Source organism: Sus scrofa, chromosome 1, assembly GCF_054392235.1.
Source record: "Sus scrofa isolate SSC_HxYL_T2T_F1_AM1 chromosome 1, Sscrofa_HxYL_maternal_Yorkshire_Landrace_v2.0, whole genome shotgun sequence".
Taxonomy (NCBI): Eukaryota; Metazoa; Chordata; class Mammalia; order Artiodactyla; family Suidae; genus Sus; species Sus scrofa.
The window spans coordinates 250,747,906-250,774,385 of NC_139383.1; the positions used below are offsets into that span (position 1 = coordinate 250,747,906).

Here is a 26,480-nt window from a genome sequence, read left to right on the forward strand (position 1 = left end):
TGTTTGTGATGTGCTGGATTCTGGGCTAGGTGTTTTGAGTGTATCAGCCCTTTTACTCCTCTTGGCAACCCCCTGAGATAGGGCACTTATCATCCCCACTTTACAAGTGAGGACCGTCAGGCACAGAGAGGCTGCCAGCAGCTGTTGATCATCAGAGGTGAATTCTAGCCTGGTGACTCCAGAGCCTGCCCTCCTGACCACACACTCTTCTTGCATCTCTCCTGCCTGTTTACTCATAGGTGGAGGACAAGGGGAAGGGTGAAAAATACCCAGCAGGTAGGCTTATTCTGTGGAGCACAGATACCATCATGGCCTGTGGTCCATGCTTAGTAGATGGGGCAGGTCATGCCCAAGGAATGACTCACTTTCATTCTGTGCTTGTTTTGTGCTTGTCTGTGTACTGTGGGTTCAGAACCTTTTGTGATTGCTCTTTGGTAACTGTCTGTGGGACTCATATACTCAGGGACGGCTAAACCCTAGTCCTTAGAGAGGGCCAAGTTGGGGTTCAGGAAACTACTGATTGTTCTTGTGCCAAATGTGAATAGACATAAAATTCCTGGGTGAAACTTTTGATCTGACTGACTTGGTAATGAGTCAGTAACAAGACAGGTTTGTTTCTGCAGGGCCTACAAATTGGCTCTGGAGAGAATCTCCAAGGAAGGGTATAAAAGTATTTTGGATCTCCAATGTTATTATCTTTGGTTTAAACATTTAGGCGTACCTCGAAGATATTGTGGGTGCAATTCCAGGCCACCTCAGTAAAGATCTCAGTAAAGCGAATCACCTGAATATAAAAAGTACATTTGCACTCTACTCTATGGCATTGTTGCTTATGTCTATAGGCATTATGTCTAAAAAAATGTACCTACCTTCATTTAAAAATACTTTAGCGTTCCCGCTGTGGCACAGTGGGTTAAGGATTCAACTGCAGTGGCTTGGGTTGCTACCGAGGCATAGGATTTATCCCCTGCCCAGTGCAGCGGGTTAAAGGATCCAGTATTGCTGCAGCTACGGCACAGGTTGCATCTGCCTCTCAGATTCAGTCCCTGGCCTGAAAACTTCCATATGCTGTGGGTGTGGCCATAAATAAATAAATGTGGCATTTCCGTCAGGGCTCAGTGTTAATATGACTCAGCAGCAGCGAACCCGACTAGTATCCATGAGGACGCAGGTTCGATCCCTGTCCTCCCTCAGTGGGTTAAAGATCTGGTGTTGGAGTTTCTGTTGTGGCGCAGTGGTTAACGAACTCAACTGGGAACCATGAGGTTGCTGGTTCGATCCCTGGCCTTGCTCAGTGGGTTAAGGATCTGGCATTGCTGTGAGTTGTGGTGTAGGTCACAGACTCCACTTGGATCCTGCGTTGCTGTGGCTCTGTCGTAGCCCAGTGGCTACAGCTCTGATTAGACCCCTAGCCTTGGAACCTCCATATGCCATGGGAGCGGCTCAAGAAAAGGCAAAAAAAAAAAAAAAAAAAAAAAAAAGATCTGGTGTTGCTGTGAGCTGTGGCGTAAGTCAAAGAAGTGGCTCGGATCTGGCGTTGCTGTGGTGTAGGCCGGCAGCTATAGCTCTGATTCGGCCCCTAGCCTGGAAACTTCCATATGCCATGGGTGCGGCCCTAAAAAAAAAAAAGGAAAAAAAAACCCCTTTATTCCTAAAAAATGCTATCATCTGAACCTTCAGTGTGTCATGGTAACATCAACGATCACTGCTCACAAATCACTATAACAAATAAAATGATGATGAAGAAGTTTGAAATATTGAGAGAATTACCAACATGTGACATAGGGACATGAAGTGAAAAAAAGGCACCGGTAGACTTACTTAAATGCAGGGTTGCCACAGACCTTAACTTTGTAAAAGATGCAGTGTCTGTGCAATGCAGTAAAACAAGGTATCCCTGTGTCGCCTTTCCCAGAGAAATCACTTTGAGAAGGACTTTCATTTGGAGGACTGAGTCCTGACTGTTTATTAAAAGGAATTAGTCTCAGTAGTTTATTTATTCCCCCCTCCCCCAGCATAATAGTTGCTTCCCTGGGACACAGTTTTCTTAAAACCTGACCGTGCTTAGTATTGAGTCCAATAAGGAGAAATGGAAGGAATTAATTTGGGAATGTCAATGCAGTGACAACTAAAACCAACAATAATAAAGACCAAAATAAATAAATAAACCAAAGAGTATGGCAAAGTTCTTAAAGTGGTCCAGGATCCCTGGGGAATTCATGCTACCTTTCAGGAGGTCCTCAAGGTCAAAACTGTTTTCTTTTCCTTTCTTTCTTTTTTCTTTGGCTGAGCCCAAGCCAAGTTTCCAGGCCAAGGATTGAACCCATGCCACAGCAGTGACCACAGCAGTGACAATGCCAGATCTTTAACCTGCTGAGCCACCAGGGAACTCCTAAAGCTATTTTCTTAATGCTACTCAAATGTTATTTGCCTTTTTCACTGTCATTCTCTCCCAAGTGTATGGTGTATTTTCCCACAGGCTCTGTGATAGGTGGTGACATCATTCCTCTGACAGTAGCTAGTGACAGGTGTGCCACGTATTCTTCTTCCTTTTATTTTTATTTTTATTTATTTATATATTTTTTGTCTTTTTGCCTTTTCTAGGGCCACTCCCTCGGCATTTGGAGGTTCCCAGGCTAGGGGTCGAATCGGAGCTGTAGATGCCGGCCTATGCCAAAGTCACAGCAACGCGAGATCCGAGTCGCTTCTGTGACCTACACCACAGCTCACGCAACGCTGAATCCTTAACCCACTGAGCGAGGCCAGGGATCAAACCTGCAACTTCATGGTTCCTAGTCAGATTCGTTAACCACTGCGCCAGGACGGGAACTCTGTTTTGTTTTTGTTTTTAATAACAGCCTGTTTGACATACTGTTTGATCCACTCAAAGTATACAATTGGGAGTGTCCTTCATGGCTCAGCAGTTAACTAACCCCACTAGTATCCATGAGGATGTGGGTTTGATCCCTGGCCTCGCTCAGTAGGTTAAGGATCCAGCATTGCCATGAGCTGTGGTGTAAGTAGCAGATGCAGCTTGGATCTAGTGTTGCTGTGGTTGTGGTGTAGGCTGGCAGCTGTAGCTCCATTTCGACCCCTAGCCTTGGAACCTCCATATGCTGCAGGTGCCTCCCTAAAAAGAAAAAAAAATGAAAAGTGGTTTTTAGGTTATTCAGAGTCGTGTGACCACACCACAATCAATTTTAGAACATGTGTATCGCCTCCAAAGGAAGAACTATGCCCATTAGCAGTCATTCCTCAATTCCCCCAATTCTCCCAACCTGAGGCAACGTCCAGTCTACTGTCTGTCCCTATAGATTTGCCTGTTTTGGACATGGCATATAGATAGAATCAGGCAACATGCGGTCCTTTGTGTCTGACTTCTTTCACATGGCATCATATTTTCAAGGTTCATCCATGTGGTAGCATGTGTCAGTATTTAATTCCTTTATTGCTGAATAACATTGAATTTTATGGACATACCACATTTTCTTTATCCGTATATCAACTGACGGACATTTGGATTGTCTCCACTTTTTTTTTTTTTTTTTTTTTTTCGTTTTTAGAGCCGAACCTGTGGCGTATGGAAGTTCCCAGGCTAGGTGTCAAAACAGAGCTGTAGCTGCTGGCCACAGCCATAGCCACAGCCATAGCCGCAGCCACACCAGATCCGAGCCACATCTGTGACAGCTTGTGGCAACGCCCTATCCTTAACCCACTGAGCGAGGCCAGGGATCGAACCGCAACCTCATGGATGCTCATAGACATCTTCACCCACTGAGGCACAACAGGGACTCCCTGTTTCCACTTTTTCATGAGTATGAATAGTGTGAATAATGCAGTGACAGACATTCATGTGCATGTTCTATGTGAACGTGTTTTCATTTATCTTGGGCATATGTATACACATATGTATATATACATGCAGTAACTCAGTGTGTCATTTTTTGGAGGGACTGCTGGACTGTGTTTCAAAGTGGCTGTGCTCTTTTCCATTCCACCAGCAGTAAATGATGGTTCCTGTTTCTCTACGTCTTCACTAACATTTGTTGTTATGTCTTTCTGATTCTAGACATCCTTGTGAGTAGGAGGTGGTAGCTCATTCTGGTTTTGATTTGCGTTTCTCTGATGGCTAATGATGTTGAGCATCTTTTCATGTGCTTATTGGCTGTTTGTGTATCTTCTTTGGAAGAATGTCTGTTCAGATCCTTTGCCTTTACATATTCCTGATACAAGCCCCTAATTGGGTACATGATTTGCAAAAACGTTTCCCATTCTGTGGGTTATCTTTTCACTTTCTTGATGGTGTTTTGAAGCACATACATCTTTTTTTTTTTTCTTTTTATGATCATACCTGTGGCTTATGAAGTTCTCAGGCCAGGGATTGAATATAAACCACAGCTGTGACAACCCTGGATCCTTCAACCCTTTCCACTGGGCTGGAGATTGAACCTGTGCCTCCTCAGTGACCCAGGCCACTGAAGTTGTATTCTTAACTCACTGTGCTACAGTGGGAACTCCAGAACCCAAACATTCTTTTTTTTGTTTGTTTTTTCTTTTTAGGGCTGCACCCACAGCATATGGAGGTTCCCAGGCTAGGGGTCGAATTAGAGCTACAGCTGCCGGCCTGCGCCACAGCTACAGCAACTCGGGATCCGAGTCACGTCTGTGACCTACACCACAGCTCACGGCAATGCCAGATCCTTAACCTACTGAGTGAGGCCAGGATTCGAACCTAGATCCTCATGGATACTAGTTGGATTCGTTTCCACTGTGCCACAATGGGAACTCCAGAAGCCAAACATTTTTTAGTGGGTAAATTGTTAAATAAATGAGAATATATGCTGCTCAGCAATAAAAATGAGTGGAAACTGATACATGCAACAGCTTGGATGGATCTCAGGGATATTGTCCTGAGTGAAAAAGCACTCTCAGAAGGTTACACACTGTATGGCTCTGCTTATTTAACATTCTTGAAATAACAGAATCATAGAGTTAGAGAGCAGATTAGCAGTTGTCAGGGGTTAGGGAAGGCAGGGAGGTCCATGTGGCTATAAAGGGGTAACATGAAGGGAGCCTTGTATTGGTGGCATAACTCTGATGGGACTGTGGGGGTGGTTGTGTGAGTCTGGGCGCGTGGGAAGATTTCATAGAATTAGATAAGTACTTGGGTACTTGTGAAAATGGTGAAATCTGAATGAGATCAGTGGACCCTATCAACATCTTCTTCCTCCCAGTTGTGATGTTACACTATAGTTTTACAAGATGTTACCATTGGGGGGAACCAGGTAAAGGGTACATAGGAATTTTTCTGTATCATTAAGCTGCTTGTGCAGCTATAATTATCTCAAAATAAAATTTTAAATCTAAAAAAAAATTCCTGTTTTTAAAGTATTTTAATTCAGTACATATGAATGGTAGAACCTGCATAAACAGAAGCTCTGCTGAGTCTTCACAATAAGCGTGCTGTGTGGTTCACGGCCCTGGGCGCATGCCCATGCTCTGTAGCACAGTCTGGCTGGGTGGGGCCAGTGCTAAGTGCACAGACTGTGGGGTCACACTTTGAGCGTGAATATAGTTTTGCTTCTCATTCACAGTGAGTGCAGGTGGTGATTATTTGCCTTTCTTGTGTTCTGTTTCTTCAGCTGAACCCATCACGTAGGGTCGTCGTGAGAATTAAATGTGGTTATTTGTGCAGACTCTAGCACCCAGTGGTGCTCAGCAATTATTTATTTATTTATTTATTTATTTTATTTTTTGTCTTTCTGTCTTTTCTAGGGCTGCACCTGTGGCATATGGAGATTCTCAGGCTAGGGGTCTACTGCTGCTGCTGGCCTACGCCACAGCCATGCCAGATCTGAGCCATCTCTGTGACCTACACCACAGCTCATGACAATGCCAGATCCATAACCCACTGAGCGAGTTCAGGGATCAAACCTGCAACCTCATGGTTCTAGTCGGATTTGTTAACCACTGAGCCATGACTGGAACTCCAGTTCAGCAATCTTTTTTTTGTGTGTGTGGTTTTTTTTGCTATTTCTTTGGGTCGCTCCCACGGCATATGGAAGTTCCCAGGCTAGGAGTCAAATCGGAGCTGTAGCCACCAGCCTACGCCAGAGCCACAGCAACGCAGGATCCAAGCCACATCTGCAACCTACACCACAGCTCATGGCAACGCTGGATCCTTAACGCACTGAGCAAGGGCAGGGACCCAACCCGCAACCTCATGGTTCCTAGTCGGACTCGTTAACCACTGTGCCACGACGGGAACTCCCCAGCTCAGCAATCTTAATTACAGTTGGGGACACAGCTTGGGCTGAGGGTTAGGACATCTAGGTCCTCGCCCTGCTCCGCTCTAAGTTAATCTTGGTGTGAGCTCGGCCAGTCCCTTCCCTGCGCTGGGCCTCCATTTCCTTTTGTGTCTCAACAAGCTGCTGTTCAAAGCCCCTTCTGGCTCTTTTGTCCTGAGTTCACAGAAGCAGAGACAGTGTCACTAAGGCGACTTAGACCTGGAATGAGGACTTGCCTGTTCAGTTCATGTTCCCAGACACCTGAGCTCCCAGATGTGGACCCTGCAGGGGAGGGCATCTCCTTGCACCTGTGAGGCTGCTCAGAAAGTCACTTCTTAGGTTGTTTGCTCCCAAGTGTCTTCAGGATGGGAATCAGGAGCAGTGGGGAGGAGGGAAGGAGCCTGGCTGTTGGTAGCTCGGGGGCGCCTCTCTCTGGGCAGGAACCCTCTTGTTTTCCCAGGAAGCACTTCCATTTGCTGTATGAACTCACGCTCTGCAGCCCCACTCTGGATTCAGGTCCTGGTGCTGACACTTGAGGGCTTTGGCTCATCATGTAACCTCTTTGAGCTTCAGGTGTCTGGTCTGTAAAAACGAGGTAATCAAGATGCCCACCCCACAGGGTGCAGTGAGGGTCCCAAGAGATAAGCCTGTGAGGTGCAAGATCTGTATCCACTGAATCACAGCTGGCCGGTTACCTAGAACCCTTTTCTCTGCTCGCCGTTACTGGGCAGGGAGGCTCCTCTGTCCTAGGAATGCCATTTGTTCTCAGTTGGTATTCTGGCTGACCTGGGCACAGGCTAGAGGGCAAATTCATTCTTAAGAACCTCTGCAAGGGTTAAATAGCTTTGCCAGCCAGGTCCCTTTGCTGAACCAGCAAGTCCTGTCTACCCGGTGGTTGGAGGTGGGTGGGTTCTTTGTTCCGTGTTTATTTTGGCAGGTAACTGAGTATGTACCCACTCCAACTTCCTCATGGACAGTAGGCATTTACTAAGTGTGGATTTCCTCCACTCTGTGTGCTGTCCTAGGGTGTTCTTTGTGTGCTGAGGAGGGGTTAAGGCACGGGGGGACTTTATAAAGACCAAGAAAACTACCAGGGCTCCTGGTCAAAAGCTGCATGGAAGCGTGTGAACTTGATTGAAACAAGCAGAATGCCTTTGGTCTAAATGGAGGGTTCTATTGAGAAAGCAAATGGGAGCTGTGATGTAGAGGTGGCCCCCGGAGGGTGCATTCTAGCAGAGCTGCCCTTCCCTCCCAGCACCTGCTCTTTGATACCCTTTTTCCTCCACAACCCCTGCCAAAGGGCGCCCCCTGCCTGCATGGTGTGCTGTGACAGGGCCACCAGGCGGAGACCTTTGTGATTCCATGCCTACCCCTTCATTATTCCCTCACCTTGGGCAGCTTTCCAGCACCCCCTGTTCTTCCGAACTCATCACCATGGATCTATAAACCCAGGGGAGTCTATGGCCATACCACCCCGATGGCACCTGACCTGGTCAGAAACCCAGGGGAGTGGAATCAGCTTTAGAAAATCCTACTTCCACTCCTGTTTGTTCTGTTACCCCTAGATCAGTGAGTTTCTCATGGGACACAATGTGGGGAAGTGGGCTTTGTGAGCACCCAGTGTAGATCCTCATTAATTCATTGATTTAGAATCATAGCCCCTCTCCCAAATAAACAAGGATTCTGAGCAGAGTAAGTGTGGGAAACACTGGAGTAAAATAGCTAGACAAGTGTATTTACTGCGCCCCTCTAAGAGGGAGTCTGGCAGTGCACTGGGTCCCCCAGACCAGTTTGCTGGTGGGACCCTTTGCTGTGTGTTTAGCCCAGCTGGATGCCCAGGGAGTTCATCCAGACAGACTCAGAAAGCCTTTGTGCTGTGGGGTGGGAGGGAGAAGTTGTGAGGCTGCCTGGCTGCATTGTACCCCTAGATGGAAGGGGGATGGATAGCAGGGTCGATAGGGCTAGAGGAAGCCATTGGGTCCACAGGGAGAAGGCAACCACTGGTGCTGACCCAGCCTGAGGGGGCCCCGGGCACAACAGTACTGCCTCAGGATGGAAGGCCAGCGTTCTCCCGATAACTGCTGAAGCTGGCACGCTTTGCAGAGATTAATCCAAAATGGCAGTTTTCTAAATGGCCACTAGGTGGGGCTGGCTCCCCGCGAGGGCTGCAAAATGAGGCACACCTTTCTCTCCAGGAGGGAACTTGCCCTTTTCAACCCGAATAGGTGAGCTTTTGCAAGGTGTTTTTTCTGCATTTGACCCCTCCTTGCCCCTGCATGCTCTGCACCTCTCCTGAGTGGGCTCTTCCATCTCTTTATGACCTTGGGGACTTTTTCATCATGAGCCACGCTCTCACAAGTGGAGCATTATTTAGACGAAAACTTTAAGCATAGAGTTTTCCCTCTTAAAATAGGAAACACTCTCTTCATCTGCCAGGTAGAATGAGAAGGGGGGGAACATTAGACTTTGTTCAATAAATATATTAAAAACGAGTGCTTTTTAGTTCCATCTTAGGGCTGCTTAACACTTTGAGAGACACATACACAAGAGAGTGACATAGAGAACTATGGAAGGGAAGAGAGAGCCGAGGAAGAAATAAAGCAGAGGGGAGGAGGCAGTGGTGGCTTAGCACACGTGGAGGTGAGTGGCACTCAGGCCATCCTGAAAGGTGTCCCTTGGACCAAGGGGATTGCCGTCTGCCTTTGAACCATTCACTGGCTGCTTAGTCACTCTGCTTAGACAGAGCTGTCTCTCCAGCAGCTCTAACCCCTCCATCATTAGAGGATTAACATATGGGGAATGTGTTCTCTGAGTGTAGCCAGTGATTGGAGTTGCTGCTGGGAAGATGGAAGGAAGCTTAGGCAGTAGTGGGTTGATGTAAAGAGCCTGCTGGCAGAATGACCCTCTCAGGCTGTCCCTCACCACCCCCGAGCCGTTCATGCTGGTAACCTCGCTCCTTGCTACTTGGAGTGTGATTCACACTTGGAGTGTGATTCACTACTTGGAGTGTGATTCACAGAGCAGTACCAGAGGCATTACCCAGGATCTTACAAGAAATGCTGACTCTCAGGCCCCACTCTAGACCAGAATCAGAATTTGCATTTCATTTGAGCAAGATCCCTGGCAGGTTCATGTGCCCATATTAAAGTGTGAGAGGCATTGACCTCGCTGAGACTCCTGAGACTCCGTCAGCATTTTTCAATGGATAGAACTTAGATATTTGGAAATATTCCAAGACATCGATTCTCCCTGCTTCTGATTTTTAGCTTCAGTTTTTTAAAAATAGTAATGAAAAGTAATTCAGGGGGTTCTTGTAATTTGACAATACATTGAGACTTTGCTTGTAAAACTTGTGGTCCATGGATTCCTTCAGCAAGCATTTGCTGACATTTACCAATTTCCTGGGTGTTATTGATGAATCCCAGATAAGATGGTGAAGGGCCCTAGAGAGGTAACCTCAACCAGTGATACTATGTCCAAAAAAGTGACTGAGGTTCAGTTTTTCTGTGGGCAGCATGATTTGGGGTCTGAAAGGGCCTGGGTTTGATGGGTCCTGCTAGTGGTGGAGCAGTGTTTCAGAGCTGAGCCATCAGATGCTTTTTTTTTCTACTTTTGGCAGGGATTAAAATGACCTCTTTTCCTGGCTGTTTGAGCCTAAGGAAAGGGTAAGACCTTTGAGGGGTGTTCAGTTTCTCAACTCCCTGCTTTTCTGGGTCAAGATTAGGTCATGACCCTTTCTTGTTTATTCACTGGGTCTAGGAAGGAAGGTCTGGCCAGGGGTCCAGTTCCTTTCCAGATTCTCGCAGCCAGTGTGTGCCAGCACACAATGTTTGTTAGACAAGTGAATGGGTGGATGTGAATGAAAGTGTTTGGGAGTTCTTATCGTGCCTCAGCGGGAATGAACCCGACTAGCATCCATGAGGACGCAGGTTCGATCCCTGGCCTCGCTCAGTGGGTTAAGGATTCTGCCTTGCCACGAGCTGTGGTGCAGGTTGCAGATGCGGCTCAGATCCCAAGTTGCAGTGGCTGTGGTGTAGGCTGGCGGCTACAGCTCCAATTCGACCCCGAGCCTGAGAACACAGATGTGGCCCTGAGAGGAAAAAAAAGAAAAAAAAAGAATGTTTGAATTTGAATGAAATGACAGATAACTAATCTGTGTCTGCTTTCAAGATGTTGAGCGCTGGACAAGAGGAAGGTTTCGACTGTGTATGGCTCCTTGCCTGTCTTGAGGACAGTGATTTTGAACAATTGTGATAAAGAGCTCCCTCTTGGATTTTTGTAGATGGCAGTTGAGTTTCTGCATGAACTGAATGTTCCATTTTTCAAAGTTGGATCTGGGGACACTAATAATTTCCCTTATCTGGAAAAGACAGCCAAAAAAGGTGAGTGTTTAACTTTTTCATACTTTTGGGTCCAGACCTTCATGTTTTTACTCCATTAGTAACAACCCACTAAAGGAGTCTTTTTTTTTTTTTTTTTTTTTTTTTTTGCTTTTTAGGGCTGCACTCACAGCATATGGTAGTTCCCAGGCTAGGGGTCGAATCAGAGCTACAGCAGCCAGCCTACACCACAGCCACAGCAACACAGGATCCAAACTACGTCTGCGACCTACAGCTCCTGGCAACACTGGATCCTTAACCCCACTAAGCAAGGCCAGGGATTGAACCCACATTCTCATGGGCCCTAGTCGGGTTTGTTAACTGCTGAGCCACAAAGGGAACTCCCTAAAGGAGTCTCTTGAAGACAGATTTTCCAATCAGTATACTCCCACTTTTTCATGTGCTTACTTGAAATTAAGGATAAGGCAGTTTTTATAAGAATTTTTTAATGAAAAATTATTTTTAGTTTCTAAGAAAATATTTGTATAAAATTGAGGCTATGACAGTATATATAAAACTTCTTAGAGGGGTTGCCTGGTGGCACAGTGGCTTAAGGATCCGGTATTGTCACTGGTGTGGCTCAGGTTGCTACTGTGGACCAGGCCTGGCCCAGGAACTTCCCAGTGCAGTGGGCACAGCCAAAAAACAACAAAAAAAACTTATTAGAGGAAGCTCTGATTTCTAGAAGTATTCTGTCAGTATGTTATAATATCCAACCTCTGCATGTCACAGCTTAACTGGTTTTATAACCTAAGTGATCTCATTTGATCCTCATGATAGCCCTTGGGACTAAGGCAGGTCACATAATAATACTTTCTACTCACTTCATAGGCAAGGTATCTGAGACCATGCAGCTTGGATGTGGTACCTCTGGGCTTCATGCTCTTGAATCTGGGGCCGTGCTCACCCTACCATGCTGTGCAAACTCTTAATCCAGCAAGATGCTCATTTTTCTCTGAAGAGTGGAATTCTTCTTCATTTGGTACTTTGCTAAACGATAATGTGGCGGGAGTGAGGGCAGTCTGTGTTTCCTGTGGTTGAGGACAGGAACCCACCAAACTCACCTCTCTTCCCACACCGTGGCTGACACAGTGTTTAAGAGATGTGTGTGGCGTTCAGTTGAATCATGAGAACAACAGTAGGGGTGTGCTTCAGGGAGAGTCTGAACCCCTAAAAAGAAAGTGATGATGGTGTTGGCGTTGGGTCCCTCAGGCCGCCCAATGGTCATCTCCAGTGGGATGCAGTCAATGGACACCATGAAGCAAGTCTATCAGATTGTGAAGCCCCTCAACCCCAACTTCTGCTTCCTCCAGTGCACCAGCGCGTACCCACTCCAACCTGAGGACGTCAACCTGCGTGTCATCTCGGTGAGCACAAGGGGAGGGCCGTTGTCTGATGGGGCCATTCGCTGTATGGAAGATGTAGCCAAAATTCTAACCAACCCTGGGAATGTAAATTGGTGCAGCCACCATGAAAAACAGTATGGAGGCTCCTCAAAAAACTGAAAATAAGAGTTACCATATGATCCCGTAATCCCACTCCTGGGCATATAGCTGAAGAAAACAATAATTCAAAAAGCTACATGCACCCCAATGTTCATAGCAGCACTGTTTACGGTAGCCAAGACATGGAAACAACCTAAATGTCCATCCACAGATGAATGGATAAAGAAGATGTGGTAAATATATATATATACAATGGAATAATACTCAGCCAGAGAAAAGAGTGAAATAATGCCATTTGGAGCAACACGGATGGACCAGGAGATTATCATACTCTGCAAAGTGAGTGAGAAAGAGAAAGACAAATACCGTATGATATTGATTAAATGTGTAGTCTTAAAATGATACAAATGAACTTATTTACAAAACAGAAATAGACTTATGGACATAGAAAACTAATTTATGGGAGTTCCTGTCGTGGCGCAGCGGAAACGAATCTGACTAGGAACCATGAGGTTGCGAGTTTGATCCCTGGCCTCGTTCAGTGGGTTGAGGGTCTGGTGTTGCTGTGAGCTGTGGTGTAGGTTGCAGATGTGGCTCGGATCCCGTGTTTCTCTGGCTATGGCGTAGGCCAGCGGCTGTAGCTCCAATCAGACCCCTTAGCCTGGGAATCTCCATATGCCACGGGTGTGGCCCTAAAAAGCAAAAAGATACAAAAAAGAAAACAAATGGGAAAGGGGGTGGGGAGAGATAAGTTAGGAGTTTGGGATTAGCAGAAACAAACTACTGTATATAAAATAAACAAGGTCCTACTGTATAACACAGGGAATTATTTTCAGTATCCTATGATAAAACAAAATGGAAAAGAATATGAAAAAAAAATACATATATATATAAAATTGAATCACTTTGCTGCTAGAAACTAAGGCAACATTGTAGCTGAACTATACTTCAATTAAATAAATGTTTAGTTAAAAATGATTTAAAAGGGAGTTCTCATTGTGGCTCAGTGGTATTGAACCTGACTAGTATCCCTGAGGATTCGGGTTCGATCCCTGGCCTCGCTCAGTGGGTTAAGGATCCAACATTGTCGTGAGCTGTGGTGTAGGTCACAGATGCAGCTTGGATCCTGAGTTGCTGTGGCTGTGGGGTAGGCAGGCAGCTGTAGCTCCAATTCGACCCTGAGCCTGGGAACATCCACATGCCGCAGGTGTGGCAAACACAACAAAACAAAAACATCATCTGTGTAGTTAAGGAGTCGGATCCATTCTAAAGACGATAAAGTTTCTGAAAACCAATTTTAATTTTGCTCATTATAAAATTTAAGGTGGCGTCTTCATGACTGTCTCTCCACATTTTCTTTACCTGTGTGTATTAGCCGCTAGCAGTCCCTCTTCTGTGAATTGCTGGCTTATATCCTTTCTTAGTGAGTTGTAGGTTTTTGTTTTCATAAAATATATATAAGATTTACCATTTTAACCATTTTTCAGTGCCCATTTCAGTGTCATTAAGCATGTTCACATTGTTATGCTACCATTGCCACCATCCATCTCCAGAACTTTTTCATGATCTCCGAGTCAGTGCTCATTAAACACTAATTGCCCATTTCCCCCTTCCTAGCCTCTCTCTGGCAGCCATCCCTCTATTTTCTGTCTCTATAAATTTGACTACTCTAGGCATCTCAGACAAGTGAAATATACAGTGTTTGTCCTTTTGTGTCTGTCTGCTTTCACTTAGCATAATGTCTTTACAGTTCAGGTTGTAGCATGTGTTAGCATTTCATTCTTTTTTTTTTTTTTTTTTTTTTTTTTTTTTTGTCTTTTTGCCTTTTCTAGGGCCACACCCACAGCATATTGAGGTTCCCAGGCTAGGGGTCGAATTGGAGCTGTAGCCACCGGCCTGTGCCAGAGCCACAGCAACACGGGATCCAAGCTGCGTCTGCGACCTACACCACAGTTCACGGCAACACCGGCTCCTCAACCCACTGAGCGAGGTCAGGGATCAAACCCTCAACCTCATGGTTCCTAGTCAGATTCGTTAACCACTGCGCCACAACGGGAACTCCATGCATTTCATTCCTTTTTAAGGTGAATAATATCCCATTGTATGGGTATTCCACGTTTTGTTTATCCATTCATCCATTGATAGACATTTGGGATGGTTCCACCTTTCGGCTATTGTGAGTAATGCTGATAGGAAGTTTGGGGTACAGAGATTCCTTTTTCTTTCCTTTTTTCTTCTTTTTTGGCTGCCCAGTGGCATGTGGAGTTCCTGGGCCAGGAGTCAGATCTGAGCCACAGCTGCAGCCAAGCCGGGGATCAAACCTGCATCCCAGTGGGATGACGCTGCTCATCCCATTGCCCCACAATGGGAACTCCCCTTTTTCTTCATACTGAGTTGGAGGAGACCTTGCTGAAACTTCTGGCTTTTCTCACTCTCTGTTATTTATCAGCTCTCCTATTTTCCACCTGTGATTCTGAGTGACCTTGAAGGTCAGACTGGTTACACTGACAGCCTTGAGGGAGCTTTCACTCCCAGAATTTTGCCTGCTCCACCTCAATTGGTTTACAGGTGGTGAAGTCCAGTCCTGAAGGGGAAACATCTTACTTGCCTGAGATCTCACACCAGCCAGGGGGCAAAGCTGGCTGTCTCTTACTATCCCAGGTCATCTAGATCAGTTTCTCCTGGTAGTTCCTGAAGCTTAACTTAATTAGAAATATATACGTGTGTGTAATTACTATACAAAAACACTATAGTAAGATTAGGAGTTCCTGTTGTGGCTCAGCAGAAATGAATCTGACTTGTATCATGAGGATGTGGCTTCGATCCCTGGCCTTGCTCAGTGGGTTAAGGATCCAGTGTTGCCGTGAGTGGTGGTGTAGGTAGCAGATGCAGCTCAGATCTGGCATTGCTGTGGCTGTGATGTAGGCTGGCAGCTGCAGCTCCAATTCAAGCCCTAGCCTGGGAACCTCCATATGTCCCGGATATGGTCCTAAAAAGACCAAAAGAAAAAGATGGTAAAATTAGTGGAATTCTAAGTATATACACACATCATCATCCTGATACTGCAGTTAGCCAGTTTTCCTTTGTATTTTTCTCTCAGTATAGTACTTGACATTCCGGTTTTTCCCCCATTATTGTATTAGCTTTTATACATTTTGCTATAGAGTCTTCATATTTAACTTAAAAAAAAATTAACCTTTTATGAAATGACACTGCTATCTTTTTAACTAAAGTTTCTGTCCCTCCCAGTTCTATAGTCTTTTATTCATTTCTCGCTCATCTCTAAATCATGTTATTTAAAAAATTTAGGAGTTCTCGTCGTGGCTCAGTGGTTAACAAATCCGACTAGGAACCATGAGGTTGCGGGTTCAATCCCTGGCCTTGCTCAGTGGGTTAAGGATCCGGTGTTGCTGTGAGCTGTGGTGTAGGTCGCAGACGCGGCTTGGATCCTGCTTGCTGTGGCTCTGGGGTAGACCGGCAGCTACAGCTCCGATTCGACCCCTAGCCTGGGAATCTCCATATGCCGCGGGAACGGCCCCAGAAAAGGCAAAAAAAAAGAAAAAAAAATTTAAACATGATTTTTTAAAAACTCCAATCAGCTCTGAAATATGTAACAGAGAAAGTGAACATCATCTGTAATCCCATCCCACAGAGATTACCGTAATTAGCAGTTTAGTGTGTGTGATGCAACATATTTTCCTCCGTTGCTTCCTTTGTGAAACATGGTCCCCGTTTCCCTTCCATCTCCACCCAAACTGTGCTCTTGTCCCTTTCTCAATGGGAGAGTGGGGTCAGGGTTGAATTGCCAGCCTGTCCCCAACCCCTTACCTCCTGGCACAGCCCACCCACAGCATGTAAAGGTGAGTTCCCTGACCTAGAAACCTGTACTTCCTTGTCCATCACATACACTCTTCAGCCTGGTGTTCAAGGCCTTGGCCACTCAGCCGTCCTACTCTTTCCTTAACTTCCAGCTGGGTCTCTCTGCTGTACTTAAGCTTTCTGGTCACCCTCACTGACAAGGCTCGCTCCACCTAGAATGTCTTTTGTTGCATCCAGTGCATTATAGATAACCAATTAATAAATTATGTATCATTTCCACCAAAGGATTGTTTCGAGATTGGGCTGCATACATTATTGATGGTGGTATTTGTGCATATAGCACACTTGCTTTCGGCAGCTCAGGCTAATTAAATGTGACAGATGTTTTTGGAATGCGTTGAGGCATCGGGTTATAGTTCTGTTATGCTTCCTGATGGTATGTGCAGTGTGATGTGTTCCTGAAAACAGTAGCCATTATTCTTGATCATGTAGAGCGTGCTGAGTGCTTTCCACTCCTTCACAGCAGCTCCCATCAGGTACTTTCATCCCCAGGAAGGAGAGGCTTCGAGAGCCTCGGCATCTTCCTGGCTGGAGCTTGGTGGATAGTGAGCGGCTAACCTGGGCCCAGACCCAGATCTGCGTTGAGTCTGGAATGCTTATGGAAAGCACCACACTATTCAGCCTTTTTTTTTTTTTTCTTTCTATTTTAAAGGAATATCAGAAGCTCTTTCCTGACATTCCCATAGGGTATTCTGGGCATGAAACAGGCATAGCAATATCTGTGGCTGCCGTGGCTCTGGGAGCCAAGGTCTTGGAGCGTCACATAACTTTGGACAAGACTTGGAAGGGGAGTGACCACTCGGCCTCGCTGGAGCCTGGAGAGCTGGCCGAGCTGGTGCGGTCTGTGCGCCTCGTGGAGAAGGCCCTGGGCTCCCCAACCAAGCAGCTGCTGCCCTGTGAGATGGCCTGCAACGAGAAGGTGGGTTCTGATCCTGCCAGGTGCTTCTGTTGGGAGGGCCTGCAGTGGGCTTGCCTGAGAGGCGGTCTATAGCTGAGGGGGCCGGTGGGATGATGCTGGCATGTCACTCCGAGCCTCTCAAGTTTTGGGGGTTCGTATTAGCAGCGGGAGGAACCTGTTACTCAAGGAACTTTAGCTGTTTCTCTGTTCCCTGGCATTGTGCTATAGTTCTCCATTGTGTCTCTGGAGCCTGTGGCTCCAGTGCTCTAGACCTGGGGAGATGTGAGGGAGGGGGTGGGGTCCGGGCCTGGTGAGGCATGCAGGCAGGTCGTGTCTGGGGTCCTGTGGAGTAGGTAAGCCCTGAGGAACATTCAGGCAGAGGGCTTCCGTGAGGCAGTGGCAGAAGGGCCTGTGACACGCCAAGGCATCCCTAAGTGCAGGAGGCACTGGATAGATAGGGGTGAGGGGTTGTCATGGGGCTGGTTTGGGAAGACACCCTCAGGAGCAGTTTGAGCTGTGCAGCCAGGACCCCTGCCTGGCACACTGACCATGTAGTCTTCCTGGAAGCATGGCCTAGACCTGCCTCAGCCTCTGAGTCTACAGCCAGGCATCCTGGGGCCGCCAGGAGAGCAGACACTCCTCAAGGGCTGCGGGTTGTCTGGGCTTAAGAAGAGATCCAATACTGGGCATGAGTGAGCAGTGATGTCATCTTTTATTTCAGTGGGACTTCCTTGCTGCCTTCATATTAAAGATGCATGTACACTGGGAAATTAAAATGACAGTAAAGAGAAACAAACTACCTTCTAGATGAAATGGGAAGAGAATTGGCTCAGAAACCAGAATGAGAGTTACAGCACTTGAGCACTTAATTTGGTTCTGAGCCTCCTGAAACACCACAGGATGCACAATCTGATAAGCATCTGGTGAGAGACCTTTTGTCCTGGTACTGGAGTCCAGAACGGATTCTCTGGTCCTTATCTGGAGGGTGCAGGGTAATAGAAAAAATAATGTTGAACGGCATTTATGAACAAGACCGAGACACGCTGGTCATGAGCTTCAAGTCTCCTTTGTTCCCTCGCCTGCCGACCTGTCTGCCCCTTCTTCAGGGGCCTCCTTTCAGTCCTCTGAATAGCAGTCATGCTTGCCTTCTGGTGAGCCCTCCGTGTTCCTGTTTTACTGAGCAAGGGAGGCCATAAGGTTTGTTTCCCTTGAACGGTGGCCCAGGAGTCAGGAATCCCAGTTTCTCCTCCTGGCTTCTTGCAAGCTTAGCTAGGTTAACCCCCCTCTGTGGACCTTTGTTTCCCCATGTTTAAAATGTGGTTCTGGATTTCCCACTGAGTGAACAGATTGGCAGCCTCTTGAGAACCCTGGGATGCAGGTTTGATCCCCAGCCCGGCAGCGGGTTAAGGATCCGGCATTGCCGCAGCTGTGGCTTAGTTTGTGACTGCGGCTGGGGTCTGATCCTTGGCTGCAGAACTCCATATGCCATGGGGTGGCCAAAAAATAAAAATAAAATGAGATTCTGGGAGTTCCTGTTGTGCTGCAGCAGAAACGGATCCGACCAGTATCCATGAGGATGCAGGTTTGATCCCTGACCTTGCTCAGTGAGTCGGGGAGCCGGTGTTGCCGTGAGCTATGGTGTAGGTCACAGACTTGGCTTGGATCCCACATTGCTCTGGCTGTGGTATAGGCCCATAGCTACTGCTCCAATTTGACCCCTAGCCTGGGAACGTCCATATGCCACAAGGGCAGCTCTAAAAAGCAGGGAAAAAAAAAAAAAAAAAAGATTCCAAACTAGACAATGACAAAAGTAATCATAATCTTTATTTATTGCGAGCATTCTCTATTCCAGGTAGATTACACACATTATTACTAATCCTTATAGTCGTCTGACAAGATGGAGGCACTCTTACTTCCCATTTTACAGGGAAGCTCAGTCTTGGCTTACTGGGATTCGGATCTGGTTTGCTTTGGCTCCATATCCTGAGCCCTTTATTGTAAAGGCTCCTCTGAGTCTCTGAGTCCACAACACTGGCCGAGCCCCTGCTGTGTGTGAGATACTTTTCTAGCACCAAAGGGGAAAACTGAGTCTCTGTTCTCAAGGTACCTTGTGCAAGAAAACTGATCAGGGGATAAAGCATTGTGTGCTAGTTACTTCTGTGAGGCTGGCACTGAGTCTTAATTTTATCCACAGCTGGGCAAGTCTGTGGTGGCCAAAGTGAAAATTCCGGAAGGCACTGTTCTAACACTGGACATGCTCACTGTGAAGGTGGGTGAACCCAAAGGCTACCCTCCTGAAGACATCTTTAGTCTGGTGGGCAAGAAGGTCCTGGTCACTATTGAAGAAGATGATACCATCATGGAAGAATCGGTAGAAAATCATGGCAAAAAAATCAAGTCTTAAAATAAAATGCCATTCTCCAAATTGCCTTGCTGGTACGTTTGGGTGAGGTGGGGCGTGAGGGGTGGTCTCCGGGGGCCTGGCTTTCATCCTTCCCCACCTAGATAGCAGACATTTTTGGGCCAGGCCCTGGGTCAAGCCCATTGGAGGGATATAGAGAGCAAATATGGGCAGCCCCTGCCTCAAGTGGACTGGCCTAGAACGGGTGGTGGGTTCAGAAGCATCTCATCACCCTCCAGTTGCAGTGAGGGTACAGAGAGGGGAGCACCAGCTATGTGGGCCCTCTTTTCATAGCCTTCCCTCTTCCTGCTTGCAAAGCCAACCGTAATGACCCAAAATCTCCCTTCCTTCCTGCTGTCCCTCCTTATGCCCTGCCCACCCTGGGACTGAATCTAGTTAGCTGTAGAGCGATCACTTGGCATTAGAGAAGGGGTTGGTCAGAATGTATTGCAGGCAGAGAAATGCCCAAAGCGCTCTTTAATCTCTGAGCAAAGAGAGTTGGAAATGGCATTATTCTTTCTTTCAACAAACATGGAGGGCCTACTAGGACCTGCATGGGGGCCTGAGGATACAGCACTGAATCACTTCCTTATGGGACTTCCATGCAGATGGGGACAGGTGCACCATAAGCCGTGAGCACAGTAAGTAAACCACAGTACGTTAGAAGGTGACAGGTGCAGTGAGGCACGAGCTGAAGATGAGTGTGGGGCTTAATGTATCTGCAGCTGTGGTGACTTGTGACTATGGTGGAGATGCTGAAATCAGCCTTTCCATGACTCGTGGTGAGACTGCAAACCCACTAACCAAAAAGATCCCCACTATTGTACTTCCTTCAACTGCAGCATGAACCTTTCACAGTAATTCCATATAATATTCCTCTTTGTTCTTTTGAACCCATCCTGAGATTATTTTCAAATTCTTAATCTTTGTTCATGTTTATTTGGCTATATAATTCCTCTTGTTTCAAAGCGTGTATTTGAGTCTCTTTTCAAATGGGTACATTTGCCTGGTGGAGTTTCTTGTGAAGATAGGGCCTCCCTATCCTATGGTTCCCAGAACAGTTTCTGGACAGGCACTCCTGTTTGTATGTGTGGGTGAGGTGGGGTCGAAATCCAGGTTGTTCTCATGTGTCAAAGAGAATCCATAAAATTGACATGCTAAGAGCTGGAGTATGATAGCATCCATTTCTGGCTGCTGCTTACTCCCTTTTAGTTCTCCCTATAAACAGTCATGAGTAGACAATCACAGTTTCTGACTCCATGGCCCGTTTTTGTATAACAGCAGAGATGGCATTAAAGCAAATATCTAAAACTTCCTAGCAAGAAGAGACATAGTGTGGTACTAGATGGATGTGTTCCAGGGCCTGGAAACAGGATGTGGGTCTTGAAGAAAAGGACAGAAGGGCCTGGGCTGGGCTCTGACCGAGAATGTGCAGCAAGTAGTTTCTAGCAGGGAACCAGACAGTTGCCTCCGGGTCCCACCAGACTGGACTGTCAGCAGGACCCAGGCTACTCTGTAGACCTCAGCTGGATTCCCCTCCGAGGGCAGGAGCCAGTGAGGCTCAGACTTGGAAGAGGCACTGAAGGTACAGGTCTTCACTCTGCCTTTTGGGTAGAGGACCGTGTGATGTGTTGGAGAGACCAGGGAAGCGGGGTGGGGGGGCCATCCTCTCAAATACGCTTTCCATCAGGCCACACAGAAAAAATGACAGCCTATGTGTGACGAGTGAGGGTAAAGCATGGGGCTGCCTGCAGCTAGAAGCAGCTGGACACCTTATGCTGTGCCGGGCCCTGAGGGCAGAAGAATGGATGGCTCTCTGGGCACAGCTCTGGCCCATTCAGGTTGGGAAGCTCAAGTTTAGGACACGTATGTCCCTGAGCCCACCAGGTGGGAGAAGCAGTGCTGGGCCCAGACAGGCATCAGGTGGTCCAAGGGCCTGTTGGCGTTCCCAGCTGTTGGGTGCAGGTACCTCCACAAATAGTGCATGGGTGAACTGCTGAGATGTTTCCCAAGAGTCCTGGGAGCTATGGGAATGGGGATGGGAGAGGAGGCGCTGTCCAGGGAAGCTCTCCTGGAGGAGGTGGCACTTTAGTTCAGCTGTGCTGCACATTGAGAAGTGACGGAGCAAGGAACTGTGAGATTTGGGGCATGGGAAGCACCCTGTATCACCAAGTGATGGTTTGGCAGGGAATGGCCGAGTGGAGAGGAAGGGATTTCAAAGGTGGTCAGGTGAGTTCTCATCATGGCTCAGCAGTAACCAACCCGACTAGTATCCATGAGGACGTGGGTTCAATCCCTGGCCTCACTCAGTGGGTTAAGGATCCAGCACTGCCATAAGCTGTGGTGACTCAGATCTGGTGTGGCTGTGGCTACAGCTCCGATTCGAGCTGTAGCTCCCTAGCCTGGGAACGTCCTATGCCGCATGTGCGGCTCTAAAAAGAACAAAAAACAAAGGTATCAGGAAGGAAGCAAAGGCTTAAAAGCCTGCTGAGTTTGGACTGTATTTTATAGGCCCAGGAACGCTTCAGAGCGGGACATGGTGGACTCAACCTTGGGCCCCCTACTCCTATGCAGCTTGGCTTCTCGGGCCGGCTGTCCCCCCCTCATAGCATAGACTCCTGCTCACCAGGCCCTGGCTCTGCAGGGCCACCCCTGTGTGCCCTCTGCTAGGCTGTGCCTCCACCAGGCTCTCATCACTGTCCCCTGCTCCTTGACAGAGTGGAATTGAAGAAACAGAAGAGATGGTGCAGTAGGCCAGGGAGGATCCCTGAAATCTCTAAAAAATTAGTCAGTGACCACAGATGGCTTCAATGTTGCTAAAAAGTTGCCAGAAGCCACATAATACTATCTTGGATAAGAGTAGTTAGGAGACAGGATTTGTTTCCACATAAGCAAGAACTTAAGTGAATTATCTTCAGAAATAGTGAACTCCCCCATCACTAGAGATGTTCAATCAAGGACCAGCGAACTGTGGCAAGAAAGTTGTGGAGGCGATGGGAGAGGAGCAAGGCCCTGCCCAGGCCTACGTGCTGTGTACTTGAAGCAGCATGAACTCCCAAAGAAGAACATGGTTAAAAGGGACAGCTATTTGTATTTTATTAAACCATGTTTTGGAAAGTTGCTGTCACTTAAAAATATTTGCCAGCAACTTCCTGTATCAATCAAGAAGTTTCTACAGACTCAAGTCTGAAAGAGAATAAGTAGTCAGTCCCCTTACAGACATGGACCCCCAAGGAAGCTCAGGCCTCTGCTGAGAACAACTCCTGCCACTGCCAGATGGCAGCTAGGAATGGCAGTTGTCTCAGCACCGTGTCAGGCCCAACAAGGACCCCGCTGCGAGTGCTTATAGGACCTCCCATGGTACAGCAGGGTAGTTTTTTAAGGCAAGCTCATTATCCCCTGGCTCATTTGAGCCTCACAGAACTGGTAGGTAGGGTCATTAACCCCATTTTATAGGTGATGTAAACGAGAAGTACAGTGACCAGTTTGAGGTCACAATTATGGACCAAAACTGCAGTTTTCTGGCTAGCACAGGCCTTTGACAAAAGCCAGTGTTCATCCCTTGTAGTCCAGCTCTGTCTTTGCTACATGAATCCCAAACTCTCAAATCTGCCTCTGAGTGTAATACACTCTCTCAGAGCCCATGGAAGATAATCACCAAAGATAGACTCAAGTCCCATAGAGTAACCGGGCAAAAGCAAAGCATCACAGGCCTAGCAAGAGAGAGGCCAGGGCAAGTAGGCACTGGTTAGAGACTTGGCCCTGTTCACCTGAACAGAGGGATAAGCACAGACCCCCAGCTCCACCGTTAGCTGTGTAACCTTGGGCAAGTTACTCTCTGTCTCAATTTTGCTCTGTCTGCAATGGAATAACTTTCTACCTGCTAGGGATGATGTAAGGATCAAATGAGTTAATAGTTGTAAAGCATTAGAGCAGTGCCTGAGGAAACAGCAAGTATTTTTACTTGGCTGCTATGGCTGTGGGTCTGGGGACAAGTCTGGGTTTGCAGGGATGAAGAGAGACGTGGGGTCAAGTGTGCTCATCTTCCTCTGTCAGGAATGCTTCTGCCTGTCAGATTTCAGCATTGGGCCACCCCCAGGAGAATTTCCCTTTTCTCAGTAAAGCTGGAGCATAGTACTTAGACATCTCTCCAAGCTCGAGTTTCAGATGACTTGGGTAGAACTAAAGCCACTTCCGCCTTGCATTCTACTTATATTACACTGCACCATATGAAAATGCCATTTTGCGGCCCAAAACTACTGGAAATTGGCAGTTTTATATGGTTCAAACTAATTATTGCACCAAGTCTGTTTCAATGCTGAGGGAGATTCAGCTTTGCATTTCCTTATCCTACCCACTGCCCTCTTACCATGTACCTAAGATAGTTTAACATGGTATAACCCCCAAACCACCTAAGGAATTTGACAAACAGGATGCTCAACCTTCAGAACTGAGGCACAGACCCTGGAAAGAGGCCTTAACTTCCCTACTGGAGGAGCTGACCTTCCTGGGAGGTCCTGCTGATTTGGCCTTCTCCATTTCTCTATTGTATGGAAAGCAAGGCTCTCTGGGTTTCCTTGGCAACATCCGACTCTGAGGAGCATAATGATGCCTGGGCTGCCCAAACCCCACTCATAGTTCCTTCTCCTTTTGATTCCAAAACAGTTGGGAAAACTGCCCATGGTTGCTTAGCAACAGTCACCTGCTGGTTTCTTCCCAACATCCCCTGAGAAATGAATAAGCAGTAACATCTCCCAGATTGAAAGCTGGGCCTCAAGGGCCAGGCCAGGGAGGCAAGTGAGACACATGCCTGGAGGCTGGGGTAGATGGGGTGGATGGTCCAGCCCTTAATCACCATGGGTGACTCTAAGCAACTTTTAGGATCCTATTCTCCCCAAATGTACAGTGAGGTCAGACTGGGTGATCTGTGAGGCCTTCCCAGTTCAGCTGTTTCATGACTCAACGATAGCCAACTGGTGGTCCTTCACGCACTGCCCAGGAGGAAAGGGACTTTCTGAACTTTTCAGGGAGGGAAAGATATAGGACAACAGCTGCCCTTAGAAATCTTCCCAAGTAATTGGAAAGACAGGTCCTAGACTGTGGACCTCACAGAGAGATTCTTGTGGCCTGGGGAGAAGTCTTGGGGCACTTAAGCCCAGGGAAGACAGGCAAAAGGAAGAAAAGGCTTTCCTCTATGTTTGTGTGACGGCAAGGGTGTAGAGGTGGAACTGTGTGACACACAGTTCTGACTGGAGGGTCTCTGAGAAGAGCAGTCGGAGCTAGGTGAGGATAAGTAGTTTGGGGCGGACTAGAAAAGCCTTGAATGCTAAGGTAAAGTGCTTTTTTTCTCCCCTATAGATCTTGGGAATCTTTTGATAGTTCTAAGAGGTTAAGTGAGGTTTCAGGCAAGTCACTCAGGCTGTAGGGTGGAGGATGCACAGGGAAAGGGGTTCAGACCTCCAGGTGTTAAGCCCTTGCAGCTGCTCCTAAGGGAGGTGACATGGACAGGCTGAAGTAGAATAAAGAGGAGGAAGCCGATCCAACTGAGGTTAAGGGATAGAAGAGTCTTAGCGACTCTCATTCATTCACACATTTATTGTGTGCCTACCATGTGCCAGGCGTTCTGGGTGCTGTAGGGGGGAGAATGATCTGGGGCTGAGCATAATGTATTCTGACATGGTCAGGATGATTAGGTCTCAACTATGGGTGTGTCCCTTCGGGAACCTGGACTAAAAGCAGTGTAGTATAAGTGCCCTGGTTATACGACCAGGGGAGGTTGGGTGAGAGAGCAGCAGCAGAGGACATGTGTTTAGGGCTTGTTTGAAACTAACCCATCTTGGAGAGGAACTGTTCAAAGCACAGGACATGACTGGTGGGGGAGTGGAATGCATAGAGAGGAAGTAGACTAGCCACGTCTGGATCCGGTGAGACCAGAGCCTCGGAGAGGCAGGCACGCAGGTCACGCAGGTCTGGGCCATTAGGGCAGTCGGGGGATGCTGATGGCCCCTTCCCAGAGCCGCAGGGCCGGGTAGAGCGGCTCCTGGAAAGCAGCACGGAAGGTGTGCAGGTGGCTCATGCCGCCCGACACGTCGTAGAAAGCGAGGACGCCGGCCTCGTAGTCCAGGAAGACGCCGAGCCTGTCGGGATCGTCGCGGAGCCGCAGGCGGCTGCGCTGCCCGTCATGGAAGGCCCAGTACTCAAGGTCATAGCGTTTGAGGCACCAGGACTGGCGGTTGCAGCCCAGGCGGGCAGCAGCCGAGGCCCCGCGGCGCCGCAGGGAGCCGTAGGCCGCGCCCACCCACCAGCCGATGCCCGCCTCCTGTACATCCACTTCCCAGTAGTGGCGGCCGGCGGCGAAGCAGTCGCGGCCCAGCACTTGCCACAGCGAGTCGAAACACAGCGTAGGCGTAGGCCCCAGGCGGCCGAAGAGACCGCAGCGCACGGTCAAGCGGTCTGCGGAGAGGCGCAGGCGCGCGTGCATCGTGTCCGGCTCCAGCGTGGGCGTGCGCGCGTCTGCAGGGGCGGGGAAAACGGGCCACGCCTGGTGGGCGGGGCCGTATCCACGCCCCGCCCCCCCTGGAGACAGACCCTGCTAGCCCAGCACAGGTTCGCGGTAGAAAACTGGAAAACACGGAAGTCTCCCGTGGAAAGGTGGAAAGCCACCCTTTTAACCCCGATTGCCTCTGAACTGCGGCTACACGGGAAGGAGAGAACATTTGACTGCACACGCGTTGTGCCGCTTGAATTTTGCACCATAGAATTTGTTGCCAGTTTCTAAAAATTGAATTTAAAAAATCCTATCACCCTTTACACCTGATTGTAATATCCTTCCCTTTTTTTTTTTTTTTTACTTGCCCTTTAATAGTTTTCCTTAACATTGGTATCATACCATACAGGCTGTTGGGTAATCTGCTTTTTAAATTTACTGATGTATTTATGAACACTTTACCACATCAAATATTCTTTTATAAAAACATTTTAATGGTGACCTTAAGATTTTGATGTACAGGAGTTCCCGTGGTGGCGCAGTGGTTAACGAATCCGACTAGGAACCATGAGGTTGCGGGTTGGGTCCCTGGCCTTGCTCAGTGGGTTAAAGATCCGGCGTTGCCGTGAGCTGTGGTGTAGGTTGCAGACGCGGCTCGGATCCCGCGTTGCTGTGGCTCTGGCGTAGGCCGGTGGCTACAGCTC

The 26,480-nt window shown here is 47.8% G+C and overlaps 2 protein-coding genes and 1 long non-coding RNA gene across 7 annotated transcripts in view; 1 reads left to right on the forward strand and 2 right to left on the reverse strand.

Moving 5' to 3' along the window:
* Positions 1-19,313, forward strand: part of NANS (N-acetylneuraminate synthase) — a 30,576-nt gene extending 11,263 nt beyond the window's left edge. The window contains 4 exon segments of one of the 3 annotated variants that reach the window (NM_001185139.1): positions 10,570-10,669; positions 11,879-12,033; positions 16,643-16,909; positions 19,083-19,292. In NM_001185139.1, coding sequence (NP_001172068.1) covers positions 10,570-10,669; positions 11,879-12,033; positions 16,643-16,909; positions 19,083-19,292 — 732 coding nt within the window. 3 annotated transcript variants of the gene reach the window in all.
* On the reverse strand, positions 8,752-11,836 carry LOC146407106 (uncharacterized). Of its 2 annotated transcripts, XR_014824567.1 has the most exons (3): positions 11,731-11,836; positions 9,286-10,377; positions 8,752-9,247 (listed from the first exon to the last, which is right to left on the reverse strand). It is a non-coding gene; the product is annotated as an uncharacterized LOC146407106 (long non-coding RNA). The 2 variants fall into 2 exon arrangements; XR_014824565.1 differs by lacking the exon at positions 11,731-11,836 and having other exon boundaries at positions 9,286-11,324.
* Positions 18,691-26,480, reverse strand: part of TRIM14 (tripartite motif containing 14) — a 32,844-nt gene continuing 25,054 nt past the window's right edge. For both annotated transcript variants that reach the window (XM_003122031.5, XM_005660266.4), the window contains exon 6: positions 18,691-25,802. In XM_003122031.5, coding sequence (XP_003122079.1) covers positions 25,267-25,802 — 536 coding nt within the window. In that variant the 3' untranslated portion in view covers positions 18,691-25,266. The remainder of the gene's footprint in view (positions 25,803-26,480) is intronic.